General features: G+C 44.3%; 1 protein-coding gene across 5 annotated transcripts in view; it reads left to right on the top strand.

Annotated features, from left to right (window-relative positions):
- The window catches only part of robo1 (roundabout, axon guidance receptor, homolog 1 (Drosophila)), a 235,024-nt gene that overhangs the window by 50,423 nt on the left and 162,967 nt on the right, over positions 1 to 21,634 (top strand). The window contains exon 1 of one of the 5 annotated variants that reach the window (XM_037075197.1): positions 12,454 to 13,233. The exons of the other annotated variants lie outside the window; for them this stretch is intronic. Coding sequence (XP_036931092.1) covers positions 13,086 to 13,233 — 148 coding nt within the window. The 5' untranslated portion in view covers positions 12,454 to 13,085. Of the gene's footprint in view, positions 1 to 12,453; positions 13,234 to 21,634 lie in introns of those variants that run through there. 5 annotated transcript variants of the gene reach the window in all.

Genomic DNA, 21,634 nt, shown 5'->3' with positions numbered 1-21,634 from the left:
TGTGTTTGCTGATGGAGCTGACTTGTAGCGATGGCGTTTTCTGTCTATTTTTGGGGAGGGGAGCGTATGTTGAGATTCAAGCAGGAGAGAAAAAAAAAAAAACATTCCAGTGCCAGCGGGGAGATGATTGACATGGGAGCCTTCCTAGTAATGTATAAAAATGTGCCTCTGATCGCTGCTCACTCGTGCAGTGGAGCGTGCTGGAAAATACCGAGCCCGCCGCGAGCTCCAGGTCCCCCGTCGCCGGGCAATGTGTCCCCCCCACCAACCCCGACGCTCAATCTGGTGTACAAGTGCCCATCCCTCCCTCCTCCCTCGTCATTCTCCCCCCCCCCCCCTTCTCCTGGCACACACACACACTCTGGTATGCACTGAAATTCAATCAGATGCTTAATTACATCTTAACATGGGTTCCTACCAGCTGGCTTTATTCCCCTGCTTCTGATTAAAGGGATTAGAAAAATGAAATTTAACAGTGGATTTGCATACGGCTCTAAAAGGCGCACTGGCACGTCTCTGTTGCTGGTCTGGCCACAGTGTTTTTGCAGCTCCCGCTCCCTGTAGTCCATCAAAAGAAAAAAGGGAACAGAGCTACACAATCCTGCCTCCGACTCCGCACAGCAGGTAGAACCAATTATGAGAAATAGGAACTCGGCCTTGTCTCATCTTCCCGCCTCACTCTGAATACTGGAGACGTGATAGCCTCTGACACGAGCATTCAGTTGCGTAGATCGTATCAAAGAAGCAGCATGAAGGAGATACAGGTGTGTGTTTCTTTGTATTCAACAGGGAATATTTCCTGCCCGCGTGAGAATAAACCTTTTTCTGTTGCTCATATCTGCCTGATGAATGGCGTACAGAGAAACCGGGTGGCTTTAGGCTTTTTCCTAATGGGGCCAAGTAGGCCCACTATCCAAGCTGTGCAAAGAAAATGGGCCCATTAATCACGGAGCCACCACCATCATCTCCATATGATTATTCTCCTCATGTGCTGGCTAACTCGGAGCTGCACAGGAATTATTGTGACATCCTGCGCCGCTCGCCGCTCTCTTTCATCCTTTCTTTTTTTCCCCTCCCTCCTCCCCTCAAAATAACTTGCAGGCTTACTTTTTCAACTTAATCCGCCGCCTGTAACCGAGCTAAATCTATCCTGAGAGGAGATCTGGTTACGCATTCACTGTTTATTTTATGCAATTAAAAGGCGATTCTGTTGGAAGTTTGTATTAAAGGGATTAAAGGCTTATTGGTCTGTCAAGTCAGAGCGAGAGAGAAAGAGGAAACAGTGTAAAGGAGTGGGAAAATAAAACAGATAGTGGGGTCTGCAGGGAGAGGAGGAGAGAGAGAGGCCTGAGCTTTTTCCACTTTAAGTTGGCCTGTGTGTGCTTACTTTGACCAATTAGAGAATGCCTGCCCCCCATACAACCAATTTTGGTATCTATTTGGGAACAAAACGGCCAAATCATTAACATTTTTCCATCGGTGAAGGACACTGTAATTAGTCCCAATGAAACAGCATGAGCTGTGAGGAGGCTGTGGCCCCGGCAGCCTCACAATATGACACTCTACTGCCCTCTTTTGGAAGCGGAAGGAACATCATATTTTCTCAAGGCCCTCCAGATTTTTCATGGGCACAATGAAAAATGAGGAGAGCACACACAGCCAGTAAAGCAATATGCAGCCTGTAGCCTGATATCAATATCAAGACGGTGGCTTGAAAGAAAAACACAAAAGCTTCATGAATAATAAACCCTGTGAGACCATTTTTAATCAGGAATTGATCCAACTGTATCATCATCTTCTCCCCGGATTTGTGTTCTTTCCATCATTGCTGTCTATGTCTAAAAAAAGGGGAAAAAAAATGGTGAGCCTGGATTTATTAGAGAGAAAGAAAAAAAACAAGGCTTTATACGATAAAATCTGCTAAAATGAACAATAGTTACTGAATAAGGTAGACGTCACACATACGAGATGAACAGAACCAGGTCTGTTAAAGAATCAGGTTAGTTTGCTGTCAGAGGGTGCCCCCTCGTGGCCAGAGGGAATACTTCATCCCTCCCTCCCCATTATCTCCTGCCTGACACAGCAGCAGGCACTAACGTTTGATTCACAAGAAAAATATAGCTCCAATATTTTGTTTTACTTTATGCGTGAGTGGATCCCGGTACAGTTTTATGATGTAAATGTTTTATGCGGATAACTTTTGCAGCCCTTCAGAGATTGTTTTCCCAGCATATGCAATATTGTGGCCGCATCAACGAAAGGCAGTGAGATGCAGTTTTGTTTGAATTGTCCCTCCGTGCAACACTAAATTTAATAGTGTGCACACACACACGCATTCATTAGGCAGTGTTTATGCGTATGCTATGTGTGCATATGGACGTCTTCTGCTGAGGTTTTCGGAGTTGAGACGGAAATTTAAAGGTGCACTACATAGTTTATAGACTTTTTTATGTATACCTAAGCAAACTAAATAAGCAAACTCTGATTATTCATGATTGAATAAACAAACCAACCTCAAGGGACAACACAAATTATGATGTTTGACTTTGTTTATATGTGGCGGACCCTCCCACCAGTGTTCTGGGAACCATATTTTCTTCTGAGAACATCTTTTTTATTCTGTTGTGGGAAAGATAAATATCTCTGAGTTTGTGTTATTACCTCATTAATATTGTAAATATAAAAAATCCAACGCTGAGTTTCTTCTCCCAAACTACATAGGGCCCCTTTACAGACAGAAAGAGATAAAGGTTGTCAGAAAAGTGAAAGCACCTCTCAAGATGGTCTGGATAATAGAATGGCACTCACTGGAGTGCATACCTCCACCAAGGCCTAACAGTCCCATTTTGAACTCATTCATAGATACCAGCCAACTAAATACAGCTGATTTTTTTTTTTCTATCAAGATCCATGCATCCATCCAAACAAAAGAAAGCGAGAAAAAAAAATCCTGGATCTGTCCCTGAACAAGAGAGACCCATCATCCATCCAATAGCGGTGGAAAGCCGCATGATTCTGCCGACAAACCAACAACAGACAGAGGTGAAAGTAAAACCTCCCTGTGGAGGTAAAAACAGATTTTTATTCAAATTCTTGAGCTGAGTCATGTTCCAAACCTAATATTTTTCATTTACACAGTCCAGCTGAAAAATAACCAGAGAAATAAAGCAGTTGACATTGTTTTGAACCCTTTCATGCTCTGCATTGTACCCTGAATGTGCCTGTCCTTGGTTTGACTAAACCCAATCCCATCCCTGCTCTGTCAGTGCCACCACCACCAATCACTGTGTGGCTCCTCTCCTCTACCTGACTGACACAAGGAAGTGTTTGCCCTTGAATCTCTCAGAGGATGGAGGCTTGTGTACGTATATATGATCTGTAAATAATTTATTCCAATCAATCGGGGGGTGTAAGTGATCTTGTAGATAGAGAGTGGTGGATTTACAGATCTAATCTAAAAGGGTCTAATTCAGGACGCGGCTGCCAGGTGTCACTTCGACACTGATCGAGCCTGATGTGCCTCGAGTGTCCCTGGCCTCCCTGGGGTGGAATCAGTGGCCGAGGTGGTTTGGCTTCAACATTGAGTGAATCCAACGCTGCCTCCTGCTGGCCGATCGTCATATTACAGCCAGTGACCTCAACAAGCCCCCTCCTTACATCTGCTGTACATTTGGCAGCTCTTTTGAAGCTTGTTCTGCCCTGCTTTTAGTGCTCTGACACCTTTTATACGACACCAGATGTTTCACCTGGTTCTCATCACACACTCCAGTGAATGCAAACTGCAGCAGGAGGCTCTTTAGGGACACATTGCATCCGAGGTACAGAGCGTTAAAAGATGCACATCCACTGTTATGACATTCCCATAATCGTGAATGAGACACATTTATGCTGTGGGTTTTGTGATTATCACCTGTGTAGTTGGGGGAAAGCCAGCGCCAGTGTGTGTGTGTGTGCATGTGTGAGTGTGTGTGTGTGTGTGTGTGTGTGTGTTTCTGGGTTCAGATGGCGTGTTCCCGTGGATTTTATGTGGACTCCGCACTGAGAGGTGCAGCTGTCTTAGTGCAACTCACTCGAGGACGTCTTCCATGATAACAGTGTGGACCTTTCTATGTCCAAAGCAAACATAATTCTCAACTTAAGAGCTCCTGGCAGCTCCTTTTGTGTGAAATTTTGGAAGGAGATGAGCAAATGTGCCCCTGCTGTGAGCGTGAACTCACTCCTCTGTGTGAGTCTGTTTGTACCAGAGAGAGACAGAAAGGCAGAGATCAAACTCTGCTGTCCAGGGCTGCATTCTGAATGCCTTCACTTACTTTCTACTGGATATTTGAAGCATGTATAGTAGTTACAGTGATGGAATGTAACTAAGTTCTGTATTTAAGTACAATGAATTGTACTTGAGTTAAAGTATCTGATATTAATTGTACTGAAATGTTAAAAGTCTGGCAGAAAATAAGTAAGTAAAATGTTAATCTAATCTGTTATTCAGCATTTTTATGATTATCAGAATCAGTAATCATTTTTTTTTTTTTTTATCCGACTGTTGAGAAAATAAATTATTTTTAACTTTGACTTTAGCTCTGATTCAACTTGCAATCTACAAAGTGACTAGTAACTAAAGTTATTGCAACGTACTGCCGTGAAAAGTACAATATTTGACAACAAGATTTACGAAGTACTCGAGTACAAGTAACTGAAAATTGTACATCAGCATAGTACTTGAGTAAATGTACTTTCCATCTGCGGTGCTATATCTTACATAACCATCTAAATGGCCTTCTGTGTATTCATCTTATAATGATTTCGCAAGCGATCAATGCGAGTAACAATACAGATATATTATTAATCATACATCTGCAGTTACAGGAAATGGATAATGAGTTAGAGTGCATGTAACTGTGTGACAGAGAGACAGAGGAGATGAGAATGAAGAGCAGAAAGGAGAGGTCGTATGTGGCAGAAATGGTCAATGGTGCATTCACACAAACGTAGAAGAGACATAAACAGCAAACCTGAAGCTCGTACAGTGAGGGTGGGCAGGAGGGTGTAAAAGAGAGAGTAAAGGAGAGAGAGAGGAGAGTCTACTGCTGAGTGTTCAGGAGTGGTTATGGTCCAGATGGCCCTGCAGCAACAGCAGCTGTAAATCACAGTGCGTTGTACGATCCGGACGATAGTGCTGCAGGCTGGAATCTCACTGCAAGGTGAGACCGCTGACGACAGCCATTACAGGGAATGAAACCAGGACTTCTGGGTGGAGGGCGGAGGGTGTGGAGGCGAATCACATTAGCAGTGTTTGTCTCTATAAAGGAGCAGATGCTAGTATTAGTGCTGCAGTTCATTATCGTAAAAACATATGACATAAAAGACAATCTGCTGTTGTCAGTCTCCTGAGTGTCGGCGTGAGGATAAATCATGATGCGTCGCAAATTAAAGAATGTAGATTTTATGGAAGATGTATTTTATCAGAGTAGTAATGAGAGTAATAAGTGTGTCTGCCCTTCAGCAAGCTTCAGTTTTCAGCTTTGACTTGCAATTGAGATTTCTTTTTTTTTTTTTTTTCCTAAACTGATGCAATCACAAGGCAACATCCATGAAATCTTCTAAAGAGACTAAATCTGCTTCCTAAACCCATTTACTGTTATTTCTCAGGGGACGTGAGTGAACATAAACAAATGAAACACTTCAGGTTGAAGCCATTTTCTTAGCTCCAGTGAACGTGTGTGAGTTTTTCCCCCGGCTTCATGTCTTTGCAAGTCACATGTGTTTTACCCTGCACACATTAACCTTCAGCCAGGTTCCTCCTGCGACTTCACATTGATTGGAGGGTGGTGTCCTGTGTGTGTGTGTGTGTGTGTGTGTGTGTGTGTATTGGAGAAGACAGATAGGAGGCTGGAGGTGTGGGCGGGATGGTGGTGTTGATGGAGTGGGCCATCGCAACCCGGCCATGCAAAGAATTCTGGGTGTGGTCCTGTTTATCGTCCTCCGTCCGCGCTGAACATAACTCACTCAGAAGCAGCAGGGGTTCTGCAGCAGATGTATTAATATGTGTTTCCAAGAACAGTCCGGAGTTACTGCGCTCTCCCCCCTCGAAGAGGGAGCACACACCGAGGTACCAGCGCGGATCCTGGTGCTGAACTGTATTTACAACCTGTAGATTAGATGTCACTGAGCCGAGTGTCATGCAGTAATTCAACGCCCCGGCTCTATAACTGTGGGTGGATCCAGATTTTCTCTCCTGCGTTCTCGGGGCAGAGACGGTAATGAAATATGAATCGCTTGGAACTCTGGTATGTAGGTTGAAAAAGATAAATAAAAATCTGTCATCACACAGTGTCACTGTTCAACCTCTTGATGTCCTGATGGCTAATTTATGCTCCATCTGCCTTCCTCCAAAGCACTACAATTAAAATTCTAATCAAATGCACTGGAACAGACATACTGCCAGTTATGGTGCTGTAAAGTTACAAAAGCACACACTCGCATTGACCCTACTTGATTTAATTAATGTGCCAAGTTAAATGTTAAGTTGCTATAACAGATTAGCGGCCCTTATGAGATTAATACCACTCTCTATAAAACTCTGAGCAGATATGCTGGAGTGTGTGACAGAGGTGGAAAAAGTGGGTCGCTGTGGGTACTTCTGGCTTCAAGTAATAATTGGACATTTTGGAAAATGTCTGCCTTTGAAATATGAAGCTACAGCCAGCAGCTGGTTAGCACAGTTTAATGACTGGAAAATGGGGGAGAAGCTGGCCTTGCTCTGTATAAATGTAACAAAATCCGTCTACCAGCTCCTTTAAAGCTCACTAATCACCAGGTTATAGCTCATTTGTTTAGATCGTACGGAAAGGAAGAGTCTTCCTGCCCATTTCTAGTCTCTGTGCTGAACTGAGATTAAAGATAACCAGCTGATGACAGTAGCTTCATACCTTTGTACAGATACAAGACAGGTATCAACAGTTTCATCTCACTCTCAACAGGAAAGCAAACCGCGTATTTTCCAAAATGTCATATTTTTCCCTCCAAGTATATCAGAGAAGGACCATAGTGCTTTGGTGCTGTTACATAGGCTGTTTAAAGCACGGACGTGGCCTCTGGGACATCGGCAATACGTTTCTGAAGAGATAATGTAAAGCTAAGTTTGGTGTCGGATCCACCTGTCAACCATCTTGGCAGCTCCTGCCGCTGCTTAATGCTGCATTCTACTGCAAGTCACAAGTGTTTTCAGGTCGTTATTGCCCACTTCCAATCTAGCAGTGTTCCGGTGCATCTGCTCGGAAAAACAAAAATGGTCGCCCACTGCAAACAGGTGTTAAAATGGCAAGTCTGCGAACTTCACAAGTAACAAAGAAACTGGCAGACTTGCCTCCTAACGCAAACTCCCAGAGACTATTCTATTGAGCACAGATACAATAAATTAAAATGGAAATGAAAAATATAAAGTTGTATTTACTGCACATTTCACATAACCAACACTATAGAAAGCAGAAAGTGATGAAGACATAAAAAGTAATCGTTTACTATGTGTGCGACCATCTTGCTGTGATGTCATCAGTCTTTATGTTGGTGAAGTCGGACTCTTGCTCGAGTTTCTGACCTTGAAATTCAACTTGGATGACAGTTCCGTTTACACTTTACCATGTCGGCTCTTGTGAGTGCAGCATTACATCCTGCTTTTCCAGAAATGGGCAAAAGAGGTGGAGCACGGTGGAGCTGAGGCTGAGTGAATCCTGGTTGATGACAGCTAGCATCTAGTTATACACACACATTTCATTTGTATTATTTATTATTTTCATACCGTTATTAATCCCTCCTGTAGTTGTCATGAATGGGGAGGAAATATTTGAGATCAGGCTGCAAACATTCACTTCTCCCGCGACACTGGGCATTTTGATATGTGCGTCTACAGTGTAAGGTCGCTGCAACAGATTAACAGCTACTATGCTAAGTTTAACTACAAAGCACCGAGCAGATGTGCTAGAATTTGTTCATGTTAGAGGATAACATTTGGCCACACTGACTTGAGATCTCTGCAGCATGTTCGGGGGTTCTGTCGTCGAATTACAGTGAGTCAGCTGTTCAAGTTTTCATAAAGGAATTTCTGACTCTACTGTAGCTCGTCTTCTTCCCCTGGGCCAGCTTTTCTCCCTTTTTCTCCTGAGTGTCAGAAAGTGGGTGCCAGTCCCCCCCCGAATCTCTCGCTGCGCTCCAAGCTGTGCACCAATGTCCAGCCCTCCGCCTGCTCGTCCCTGCTGGGTGTCTTTGTACCACCCATCAACGCTGCTGTCACATCACGTTGGCAGAACTAAGAAGGGCCAGAATGCGAGCTTCATAAACACCATACTGACACGAGGGAGACAGCGACGGAACACAAAGGGGATCTCATTTTCAAGGCTATATGGTGGCTGAGCTGTGAGAGATGCTCTGAAAGACTCCCATGCAATAATCTTCAATTACTGTTTCTCCGTGTCAGCTTTCTGCTCGACAGAAAATAAATATTAAACTCCGGAGTGCTATTGTTGAATATGAAGTTATGAAGAGAAAATGAATAAGATGAGGCATAAAGAAAAAAACCAACATCACTCCTCCATCACCCTGGCCGAGCGTGTACAGCACGGCATCTATTGTGAATCGTGTTCATGCACAAGGTCACGCGTGGAATATCTGGTGGCTTGTAAAAAGCAATAAGTGTACGTGTGTGTGTGTGTGTGTGTGTGTGTGTGTGCTATGCAGCACCATTAGGCTGCAATTTCCTGCCTGTACACACAGGTTATTGTTGCTCTACTTAAACATGAGTGCAGGGATATGATATTAACACTTAATACTTTTCTAAGCATAAGCGTTTTAGCGTGCTTAGGGCTGCAGGTATTCGTTTGATGGGAGGTTTGGAGGATTGCAGGAGCGAGCAGTTGTTTCAGGCAGGGTGCTGCAAGTCTGCAGCTGTACTGAAGCCTCAACATTGTATTGAATGTATTATAGTCTGTAGCAACCTCTGCTAGGGAGCCCAATGAAGAGTGTGTTTCGCCTTGAAGACTGACCTCTCTGAAAGCTAAGGTGAGACGGAGACCAAGAAAGAGACCTTCGAAAGTTTTTAAAGTTGTTCTCAAGCAGCAATTGTGTATCAAACCTTACACCAAGAGAAGGAGTGTGTGTGTTGCGCCTGGTTTTCCACTAGAATAATCGCACCTCACAACTTCCCAGGCAACTTTTAAGAGACAGTATGGATGAGGCTCAGCATGGGGCAGCTTAAATGTATTAGTTGTTGCTATCAGCATACAAATCTGAAGATAACGCCTGCCTTGTTGTTGACACAAACATCCGGGAGCATGTAGAGGATGACAAGATAAAGCAGAGGTTTGACCCTGCAGGGGCACCGCAGCCGCAGAGATGTGAGCAGGACCTGTGATCCCCGAAGAGACGGAGTGAAATCTGACAGATGTAGGAGATAAACGGAGATAAACAAGTCCGAGGATGTGCCGGAGATCAGCGGCGGAGTTACGGAGGCGCTTGGAGAAGGTTGCTCTGTGCAACGTTTAGCTCGAGATCAGTTGTATCTGCTTGAGAGAGGTTTCCCAGATGTATTGTGCCTAGTGTTTGCCCACTTGCCCTGTAGGTGGGTGGCGAAAACGACCTCGGAAAACACAAGTCAAACAGCCTGGCACGGCCTTTACGGTAACCCACCGAGAGATTACCCGTGATTTTAATGCTGATTGGAAAAACTGCCAGCGCTGGTCTCCGCGTGTGATTGTGTGAGTGAGTTTAAGCCATTTGTTATACAGCACGAATGTGATTTATTTGTGTGCTGTTTGAATCTTTCAGTGAAGTGCCCGCGCAGCTGTGCAGCTCTTTTTGCCCAAGCTGAAGTTGTGTTATGATGTATATTTAACAGGCGGAGAGTGCAGCAGTAATGTCGGGCCGATAGATTCAATTTCGATCTAATATTTAACACGCATGTAACGCGTTGACTAACATGCAATGACAAATCTGAATGGTTAAATAATAGAGTAGATATGTTGCAGATTAGCATTCGAATTGTAAAGCAGCAAGAAAATACACAAGCACAAGTGTTTTACGTGTGTACACTTCAGCTGGGATCCAATGCAATATGAGTTGACGTGTTGATGCTCGCCTCTCGACGATGCACAAAGCAAACTAACCCCACCTAAGTCTATAATAACGGCTGGGAGCTGACGTAATCATCTGTTATCAATGTATCTATTCTTTTAACCTGACACCGAAAGTTATTAGTGTGTTTTTTGCGGGGCGTGTTAATCACCCTTCAGGCTCTGAGTAAACACGAGGCAAATCTCCTTCTCAGGCTGCATGCTAACATCTCAGGCGCACTAAAAACACACATGTTAGGCTCGGGCAAACAGGTTGTTGTAAATGCTGCCTCTGTTGAAACTCGCCCTGCCATTTATTCCCCCCCTGCACAGAATTTGCATTGCATTGTCCAAGTCTCTAAGCAGTTGGCATTAGCCGTGACATTTAGCAGGTAGTAGGAGTGTTAGATTGGCGTCCTGAGGGGTTGAAGTGCCCCGTCCTCCCTGCAGTGGTAATTATTCCAGAGGCCTAATCATTAGAGAGCTGTTTTAATCAGACTTCCATCAGTGGCTAATGTAACGCGATTAATTACATCTCCACGAGCGCGCTCCTTAAGGGCCACTACATCAGGATTACATGACTGACGAATCAGGGCACTTTGATCGGGCCATTGTCCACATCATTCTACAAAATAAGAGATAGGAGATCAGGCTTCATGCCAGAACAGTAGACGGAGACTTGCAGATTGTATACATAACAGCTTGTGACAGCAAACAATTCAGTCCACAGATTTATGTTTTGTGACCACACACGCTGTGAATTCCCATGTATTTGTATTACATTATGTTTGTTTGGGAGCAGTTAACACTCAGTGATGGCATTTTACACCACAGCAGCAGTGAAGGGCATATGAGAGAGACATGGGGGGAGGTGCTGCTGACACCTCCACTTTCCCACGTTAACCTGCACTCACCTGCCTCCTGACAGCCCGGGCAGGCGGAGGAAACGAGCGGTGTAACTCTAAACCCAGACTTGCTGAGCTCGTTTCTTTGCAAAAATAGGCTTTGTGTGTGTTTGTGTGTGTGTGTGTGTGTGAGACACTGTGTGCAAACTGTGTATACTCTGTATATCGGTACATATCTGTAGATTATGCAGTTCTGCACTTCAAATACTTCTGTGAGATAACCACGTTTATTTCACCATCGGTTTATTCTCCTGAGAAAATGTCTCTCAGATGCAAACAACTGTGATACTACAATTGCCTTATAAGCTCAAGTGTGATTTATAAATTTCATACAGAATGAACATACAGTGCACGCTGTCATTAAAAGGAGGACAATGCAAGAGAACATACTGGGTTCATTACACACCTGCAGCGCATGCAAAGAAAATACTATAAAGGGGGACGCCCCTGTTCGGCCACCTGGTAGCGAGTGCACCTTATGTACTGAGGCTAAATCCTCAGCAGCAGCCAGAGTTACATTCCAATCAATAACCTTATGCTGCATGTCCTCCCCCCCTTTCCTGTCTATACAGACATTCCTATAGAATAATGGCAAAAAAGCCCATAAAGTAGTCTTTGAATACAATACTATGAAACTTCTTCAGATTTTAATTTCATGCTGGTGACTTATTCCTGTTATGGAGCAAGTGATCAGTTCTTCATCTTAAAGAAACCTGTCTCTCATGCATTTTGACAAAGAGCAACTGTTTCATTTGTTTTGCTGCCTCTGGAAAATCTTCTCTGAACTGTGGTGCCGGTAGCGATTAGCAACAACAATTACAGATTAGCACCCAGTCAAACTGGTCTGTGCGCTTGTCTGTGCAGGTGCATGCTGGGCAGGTCGGTTGGTTGAGTATGCAGGCAGAACAGTTTGTTTTTAACAGTTTCTTTTTGTTTTCAATCTGGGAAAGCACAAGATCACAATAATCCCGCTCCAGTAACACACACACACACACACATACACACACACACCTTCATGCACAGGTGGCAGCCGTTGAGCTCGCCCGGGCTGTGCGGGTATCCACGGGGGAGAACACGCTCATGAACGAGCATCACGAGCGTGCAAAAGCGCAAGAGCCACTGCACTTGAGAAATTGCTGCTCACACCCCCCACGCTTGTCTCACTCAGTCTCTCTCCTCCATATCTCCCTCGCTCCCTCCCACCCTCCTTCCTTTGCGAGATGGGCTCCCTCTCTCTTTTCTCCCTCCCTCTCTTCCTCTCCCCCTCTCTCTCTCTCTCTCTCTCTCTCTCTCAGACGCTCTGTTGACAAAGTCAAGGCTGCTCTCTAGTGAACTGATCTCTGTGATTTATTCCTTATTTTCATATCAACACTGCCTCATGTGATCTGAGACGAGTGGTAGGTGGACGAGGAGAAAGAGAGAGCGGGGGACGACACACATGCGTTCACACACACACACACACACACGCTCCTGGACACATTCACTCATTCAGTCACTGCCTGGTGCGGGTGACAAGAGTTGGCTGCCGCTGGATTAGTGGTGTGTCACCGTCAGTGTCAGCGGTCCACGCTGTGACCTGAACAACTTCTGCTCTGCGAGACGGGGGAACAATTTTCTTCTTCCTTTGCTATCTCTTTTCATGGGAGCTCCTTCTACTGAGCTCAGTTTGAGGCTTTGACCAGGACTGCAATAAATACCTCCTTAACTCCAAGAGGCTCTGAAAAAGAGGAAGAGTGCAGAGCGAGAGAAAAAAGACCAGATCAATATTTGAGAGTGAAGCTCCAGAAATCCAGGCTTACTTTGCCTTTCTACCAACACTGGAATTACAGTCAGTCTATGAAGCTTTTGACCCTCAGAAGGATAATTCCAGTCTCCCAGGAGGCGGGGGGGTCGCCTGTGGTGAGTGTGTGACCCCTCTGGGGCGTCAGTGTCGTGGCTCAGGGCTAACGCTCTGAGGGGAGCCGAGCAGGAGGAGGACGTTTTGTCTTTGTTTTGGATCTGTCCATACAGCTGTGCGAGGCATGACTGAGTGTGGGACAGCGGTCCCCATGGCCCTCGACTCTCTGCTGCTGTAGCCCCGATGCAAGCTTCGGGTGCAGGCATGTCCGGCGGCAGGATGCCCCTGCTGCTGCTGGTGGTGCTGGCAGAGGTGCTGAGTGGAGTCTGTGTACCAGGGGACGGCTCGGGGAAGCACAAGGGAAGCTGGAGGTGGAAAGGTGACAGGAGCCGTGAGTAACTCCTCCTTCTCTCTGCTACACTTTATTCCTTCTTCTTGGCGTTCCTTCCTCCTCTTCCTCTTGATTTTTTCTCAGGTGTCAAACACTTTTTCCCTCCTTGCACTTTGTTTTACAGTTCTTTTTTCATTCCCCGGACTCGTGAAGTAAGATCCGGGAAGCACTAAACAGTGTGTGCCACTTTGATTACTCCGGGTGCTGTTTGAGTCTCAGCTCATTTCTCTGCAGCACCTGGATATAAGAGTGAAATAAATCGTCTATATGAGGCCGGCGACCTTGGCCTGTGCTGCCAGCTTTAAGAGGTATCAATATGGACGTGATTGCGGAAAGTGCCTCTCTGCTGTTGGATCTGCTGCAAGTTGCAGTTCATAGTTTATTATCCATCTCCCCGCGCTCGTCTCTCTCTCAGCATCACTCTAATATTCCTGTATGAATTTCTCTCCGGGTCTCATTCGTAGTCATTAATTGATCAGTGTTGAGTTGTAAAAAGCTACTCAGGGTGATGGGGCTGCCTATTTCCTCAGAGTAAAAGCTGGGTGTAGCTCTGAGTGAGCTCATTACACATGCTGACACATGAGTGCATGGATGTTGTGAAGAGGGAGGATGTTTGGAACCGAGCAGAGAGCTGTGGTTGATTCAGGACAGAGCCGATGTCCCCGGGCTTTTGGCTTTGGGTTAATGGGATTGTTTGGCATGCCACCACTGCTTGACGCTGAGTGATGAAGTGGGGAGAGTGTCCCTCAGTGTCCGTCCCCTCTGTGGAGGTTAAAGGGAGATCACTATCTTGATACTGTTCCAAGATTAAATGACTGGAATGGGATGGAGGAGGCACTAAGTCAACGTATAGCAGGTCACTTGCCTTCTCAAGGAGACACAAGCTGCTCTCAGGGTGGCATGAAAGTGATATCTTTAACAGGTTTGGATGGCAATGACACTGGAAGACTTCAGTTTGGTGTTATATTTAGCCGCTTGAAGATACGTGTGACAATGGTGGTCTCAAATCCCACAGTTTGTTCTCAGCTTACTGTTAATAATATTAAATTCAGTGAGTTTCAGTCAACAGAGAACTGGGAGGAAATTTCAGGATGTTGGTTCAAAAATAAAACCATGGGGTCTACAGTTACTGCAAAATAAATCTATATATATATTTTCAAGTGATGTGTGAGCTTTATACAGCACCTTTACAAAAACCTGCACCACAAACTCTCTGTGCATTCTTATGATGATAGACCAGAATAATATGTTTAACACTTTTCAAGCTAGGAGCACTAATTTGAAATGATATTCAAAGAAACACACAAGCAGAGCAAAATCCAAGCACATGGTTAATGTTAGTATGTTAACATATAAGACCAGTTATCAAGAGAAAACCGTGCCAGAAGCAGTGTCAGCAGATCGAATGCTAACTGGACGACCATACAGTGGAAATAAAACCCTGATCTGATAAAAAGACAGTTGTTTTTTTTCTTTTAAATAACTACTTACAGCTTGAGCTTTGGTACATATTTCAGAGCCGTTTTATACTCTGACCCCAACCTCCACTCCAGAGACACTTTTCATACAGTGCTTAACACAAAAGCTGGTGTACATTCTCCATGTCAATCATCTTTATCGATCACATGTGTGTTTTTTACGGCAATAGTAATACGTTCATGATGTGGTCAGGAGCTGTCAGTCTGTGCCATCCTTTACCAGACTCATGAACATGAACATGGAGTTACAGGTTTCACTCACTTGAACACAGATGTGTGTATCTGCTTTGGATTATAGATCAAAGTCCAGGAATGCTTTTCAAACACAGAGCAGATTTCTTTCAAATACAACTTTAGCAGCATTTAGTTTTTTCAATCTTAAACATTGTTTAAATCGATTACACGGTTAGTAAGTCGAGTTGTATACGTTTTATGGCCCACATCCTCACAGTTTTTCTCCCACCAATCTCATCAGTGCTGTTTTTCAGATGCAGCAGACAGCAGAGGGATATTAGAGCATTTAAGAGCTAATAAGACAGATATCTCCCTCAAGAGCTGGTGGAGGACAAACCAAAGAGTGTTGAACTTTGGGCTCCAAATGTGTTGTGATGTCTATTGTGACCCATATTTACATTTCTTGTTAGGCGGTGACCTCAAGTGGATGTAGTAGTTATTACAGCAGCAAAGGAGGAATAAAGGTGAAGTAGTACAAAGTGTCCACAATAAGACTTACAGACTGCTGTTCGTCATCCAGTTGGAAACCAAAAAGTGAGTTATTTTGAATCACTAATATAATGAAGTTACATCACGTATATATAAGTTACATGTATGTATGTGTGTATGTCAGTCACTGAGCTGACTTGACTCTAACCCCTGACTCAAACCACCATGTTTTCAGAAACCTAACCAAAGTGCTTAAACTAAAAAAAACTAACTCCAACCCTACTGTGTGCATAACTTATGCATACATATTTTGGACGATTCTGCCATAGTCACATACTTAAAATGTGTCTTTTTATTATTTCTCTTTTTTTGTATTGCAGCCAAACCTGTGTTATGATAGAATCACCACAACCTGTTTTTGTGTCGGGGTGTCGGTTTGTGTTTTGTCATCTTTCCACCTTATAGAAAAAAAAATGCTTTATCTGTAATAACCACTAAAAATGTGAGAATGTTACCCAAACAACACACATTGGTTTATCTCACCTGCCTCTTCACGCTGCCATCTGCACACAAAAGTCCCATTTGGCAGCCCACAGGGGATGATATGCATGAGGGCGTCCTGCTGATGATATAAGTGATAACGTTGCCAGCTATTATTTGCTACCTGAGACTAAATCTCTTCCAAAGGCGGTGCGAGGCGGAGCTCCTCTTTCTGACAGAGCAAGATTTTGCACTTTTGTAGTTCATGTGCACACAATCTCTGTCTCTCCTCCACCTCACACACACATGCACACGAACACCCTGGCCAGAACATGAACCCACCGTGTGACTGAGTAGGGATTTTTACTGTGCGTATGCATTCATGCGCATTTCTGTGTGTGCACGTTCATGTGTGAGGGTGCGTTCATGATAAATAAAATATCACATTTGCTATTTTCAGCGACAACTTGTCTCCTCGAGTCCACGCAGCTTGGATATGTCCCTCTGTGCCGTCCTCTCGCTCACGTCCGAAACTTTATGCTTTTCACGTCTTCTCCTTCTGTGTTCTTGCAACAATCTGCCGGACAGGTTAAAATAACCTGCCCATGGGTACTTTAGTTGTTCTGCTGCAAGTGGACGGACTGCCCCTCTTTCAAAATGACATCATCATGCATAATTAATGCGGAATATTTACAGTATTCATGCGTGAACGTGAGCTTTGGTCCAACTTGTACGCCAGCCGCCTGCTGAGGTTTGGGTTCTCCTCCTTGACATGGCCTCATCCTCATGATGGATGAGGAAGATTAGAGGATTTACGGCTGATTTAGTCTGCTCTAGTTGCTAATACGAGCCCAGAAATATGACTGGCTGCCTCTTAGACTTCAGAGTACAAGGCACTTTACTCATCACGCAGTCTTTTTCATGGATATCATTTGAAAACTGGGTGTCTTTGCTGCTTATTACTGCAAGGAAAGTAAATAAAGATGTGGACAGATATGTGTGGTTTGTGTGACAGAAATAGTCTGGAGGGCTGTCATGACGAATAAGCCACGTGTAATTGAAAGTCTCTTACATGCAGCGGGTTTCAGCCTGGACTTTATTTGCCTGAATTGATGAGACCTTTGTGCCTTGTGTTGGCACAGTTAACATCGTTGTTGCATCAGTTCTTTCACTGTAGCTCGCATGAACTATTTTCCATGGGAGCTGCATATGTGGGGATATGAACTCGGGTATCCAATAGATGGCAACAGTGACATGCAGCCTGGTGGAGTTCGAGGGAGTGAATGAGTGCTAATGGGCTGTGGACTGAATCCTGTGGTTTGGGTCAGAGGCCAGACAGGCGTAGCCACAGGCACTCTGTCATCAGAGACAAAAGCCCAAACCAGCGGACCTTTGCAGGCACACAACACAGTTATTGCACATGAATGTATAAGGAATGTATGATATCTAGGACGGTCCAGTGAGCATCAGGTCGACGTCTTTCTGTCTATCCTAAGATGTTTTCCTCCGTATGTGATATTTCAAAGCATCTAATCTAAAAAAAAAACCCTACCTCAAAAGAATGTTTAATTATTCATACTCAGCCTCTAATTCATTATTAGCGGTGTTAATGAGCACCGGGGTCCAGATGTTTGCTCTTTTTCTGCCTGTTTTGTTTGATCATTCTGTACTTTGCCTCCTCCACCTTTCCCCTTTCTCTCTCTCCGAGAGACTCGGGGAGGTTCATGCATTTTTTAATTAGGTGATCTTGGTAGGAAGGAGGGCCGTGGAAGGTCGGTTAGTGGTGCGGTGGGGCAGGGAGCAGGGAGATGGTGGAGATGTAATCAGGGCCAGCTCTCAGGTCAGTGTCTGAATATCCATCTCATCACTGTGTATAAAATCTAAGGTAACTGATTCTCTCAGTATGTGAAAAATAAGCTGTGAGAAATATCTCTTTCACCTTCAGTGTAGGCAGTGTCTGACAATGCATTATCTCAGCCTGCTTTGTGGTAACTCAGTGTGTTTAAATCTTTATGGGTGTCCGTGGGTGTTTTCGCACATGAAGGAAAACAACCTCATATGCAGTGAATCATGAGAGGAATTGAAACTTCTTAGCGGAGAGAAGTGAAACAACAGGTGGACACCGTGATCAGACATGGGCCATAAATATGGGGCTCTGGCAGGCGTGGGCCAGAGTGAAAGCACAGGGATCCGGGATTCTGAGGATATGTCGGGTCAAGGGTCGTTAAGAGCAGAGGCGGGTCTGCAGAGGTTAAAAATCAAATGGTACCACTCGCACAGCTCCTTGATGTTTTATTTCTCCCTTTTCACGCCACTTTCACTTCAAGATTCTTACACAGCAAACGTTTGCGCCTACGCACGCCCTGGTCTCTACATCTGGACCTGAAACGTATAAAGTGGGCAGATGAAACTCGCGCTTTACTTCTCATTTGTATTCTCTCTCCGTCCCAACGCCAACGTTACTTTGACGCCATTCACTTTGTAGACGTTCTGGTCCTTTCTGTCGGCTTGCTTGCTGAGAAACCATAACACATTTGCAATCGCATTTGCATAACAGCATGAGTCCGCTTTCATAAAGAATTAAAAATATAGATGGAGGAGACAATATTACAGTAAGTGGTTGCTATTGTGTTTATTTATTTATTTGGCCAGATTGGCTGTTAGCGGCATGGCAGACCAAACAAAAGTAAGAAGTTAACACTTAACAGTCTGCAGCAGTGGTTCTCAAAGTGGGGTCGGGTGGTTGCAGGAAGTCCTCGGGAAAAAGGGGTTATAATTTATGTTGACTATAATTGTATAATATTTTTGGACATGGGTTGGGAAAAGAGTTCTTATCAAAAGTTAATTCTGTGGTCCGTTTCATATCCATTTAGGGGTCCTTAAAAATTGTTTGAGAGCAAGAGAAACAAGTTTAGGGGACTGATGTTTTCTTAGTTTTATTTCTGTATATGTCTTTTTTTTTTTTTTTTGTTAGGGCCAAAACTATACTTCCGCTGTTGAAAGGATATTACTTGTGACATGTAACCAATCAGATGGTGTGGTGGGCGGGACATTGATTGAGACCAAGGCTGATAATTGCTTTTTCCCTACTGATGATATTCTGTTTATATGGTAACAAATCTAAGCAGATGCAGCTACATTTGATAAATAACTGTACCTATGTTAGAGTAACAGAAACAAAGCCATGGTTGAGTGTTGGTGATGTCATGAGCTGTTTAGTCATTACACTCAGGTATAATGAATATCTGTATGGCCTCTACTAAACCAGTCAAAATGATAGAAATGAAATAAAGTGCCATAAACATTAGGAATAGGAGCACAATATTTGAAGTAATATATTTTAATGGTTAGACAAATATATCCTAAATCTGTGTTTATAAGTTATGCCTGTGGCATCCATGTCTGAGGGTGTGTATGTTTGTGTGAGTCCAGTGAGGGATCATGGTTATGAGTAGTACACTGGTGAATCATGGACATGTTATGCCTACCTGGTGAAGCTTGTCATTGGACAGTGATCTTGGAGATATTTCTGGTACTGTGCTTGTCAAGAGAAAAAAAATCATGGTTGTCTACCTGCAGTGAAAGTGCAAATGTGAGTGCAAAAAAAATTATATATATTTAGATTTCTTCCTTTATTTTCCTCCCACCGTCTGAAAGAAATACCAGTCATTTCTGCACATTCCTGCATACACATTACAATATTCACATCTGACAGAATGAGTTCAAATTAAACAGTCTGGCGGCTCTTTCATTACTATTTTCACTGATGAGACAGCCTGTCTTCTGGTTTCCTGAAATACATACTGTAGGGCACTCAGACATAAACTCACGTAGGGCAGTCAGTCAGTCTGTCTGGCTGACAGCAGCCAAGTCTACCATCCAACCACAGCAAAGACAGGGCAAGCTGTTTACCATTCCAGACAAGAATCTTCTGGGGCCACTGTTTTCCTTTTCCTTCAATGATGAAGTGGTAATTACAGGAGAGGCCTCACACCTCCACAGAGCAGGACATCTTTAAGCTCAAGACAGTCTGTTGTTATGCCTGTCTGAGGGACACTGTGTCACGCCATTGACCAGACGCATCACGGAAGGGTTTGTGCAACTGAAAGTTTATGAAGCTGCACAAGGTGAATTGGCTGCTGTTGCTGTGTGTCAAACGTCAGGGGAATTACTGCGCTTGTGCACCATTATGATGCGACCACGGGTGGAAATTCTATCCAATATTTTTTAAAGAGGAGTAACATTCATAGTATTTGGAGGATTGTTTTCTTTCTTTATACCATTTCAAGCCACCCTAAATGAACAAACGTATACTTTACACCAGAGAATACTGTGGAAATCAGCTTAATAACTATTCCACCTCAGCCTGTCTGCATGGCTGCCTGCAGCGCCACGTCCCCTTCATTGTAAGCTCAATCCAGCTGTGTCAGTGGTCGGTCCTCCACGGTGGGAACTGAGACGGTCTTGTGCATCAGCATCCCTCCGCCGCTGACGCAGCATTTGCACACATCATTTCCTCGCAACAATCCTCGGCTCTGTCTACCAGCATCAGCACGGTCATGATGGAAAAGCGATCCTCACAAAACACTGGTGAGCTTGTGTTTTGCATCATGCGTGGAGACGTTCCAGACATCTGTTTCCGCAACACAGACGGAGAGGAGATTTTCTTCGGGCTCGAGGTCGGCGTCGATTGGCGTCACTGGAGGGGAGATGCGGAATCCAAGGTTGAGTGTAGATTACACTCGTAACATTAAATTGAGCTTCATTCTCACCATATGTGACAGACTGCAGAAGATTACACCTCAAGGTCTCCAACAGGTCCATGTGAACGTTTTCTTAGCCTCTGTTTTACCATTTTTAAGAGCGTCCGGAAATAAGCGGTAAAATAATACGGTGTTGTCTCGCTGGAACACGGCTCCACTCTGCAATATACTGCTGACTTTTATGAGTACAGTGTGAATTGGAGAACAATAGGGGGAATCACCCGCAGCTCATGACTCAGTGAGAGGCCAGCCAAGGCGGTGGCACTAATCAGCACTAATGAAGACTGGCAGAGGAGCCTCACACCATAAAAACCCAAAATGAACCCCTCCTAATGAATTTGCTAATTGGAAATCTGGACCGAGACAAGGCCGGTGTTGTTGTGCTGAACACTCTTTGTGTCTTCATTTTTTTGAAAAGACTGTGGGTACATTTGATCATCCGGCTGCCGGGTTCCTCTAGCATGGAGCTGTGAATTATGTTACACTGCTTTTTATGCGCTTGCTTGATTTTGCGAACTCCCATCTGTAATGCTGTAAACAGACGTTGCGAGCGCAGCACTGTTGCAGGAGAAAAGTGAAGCGGCACAGAAATAGTCCCACACCACATGAAGGCACTATTGGACATATTACCACCAGATGTCTCTGACACCGTGGCATGCGTTTCCCCCTCTGCAGCCCTCTTTGAATGCATGAATGTAACAGAAATGTTGTTGGTGTCTCGTGTGATTTACAGTGCTGCCGGCGATTTAATGACATAAAGCAGGAGCAGTTGCATTCGGCATAGCATTGTCTGCAGTTCTCCACTTTCAAGGACAGAAGTCTCCTCAGAATAAAAACGCTCTTTTTTTTTTTTTTTTTTTTTTTTATGTGTCCGAGCTTCACACAAACAGATGGTAATGCAATACCCCGCGCTGCAGCACATCAGTCCATAACCTAACTGCAATCCAGAAAGTCACCTGCCACTAATAAATCTGGCTGATTTGGTGTGGTGAGGGGGTGACAGAAGGGAGGGCTGTA

This window comes from Acanthopagrus latus, chromosome 2 (genome assembly GCF_904848185.1).
Source record: "Acanthopagrus latus isolate v.2019 chromosome 2, fAcaLat1.1, whole genome shotgun sequence".
Taxonomy (NCBI): domain Eukaryota; kingdom Metazoa; phylum Chordata; class Actinopteri; order Spariformes; family Sparidae; genus Acanthopagrus; species Acanthopagrus latus.
The sequence above is the reverse complement of the archived record's forward strand: the minus strand, read 5'-3'. Positions and strand labels throughout refer to the sequence as shown.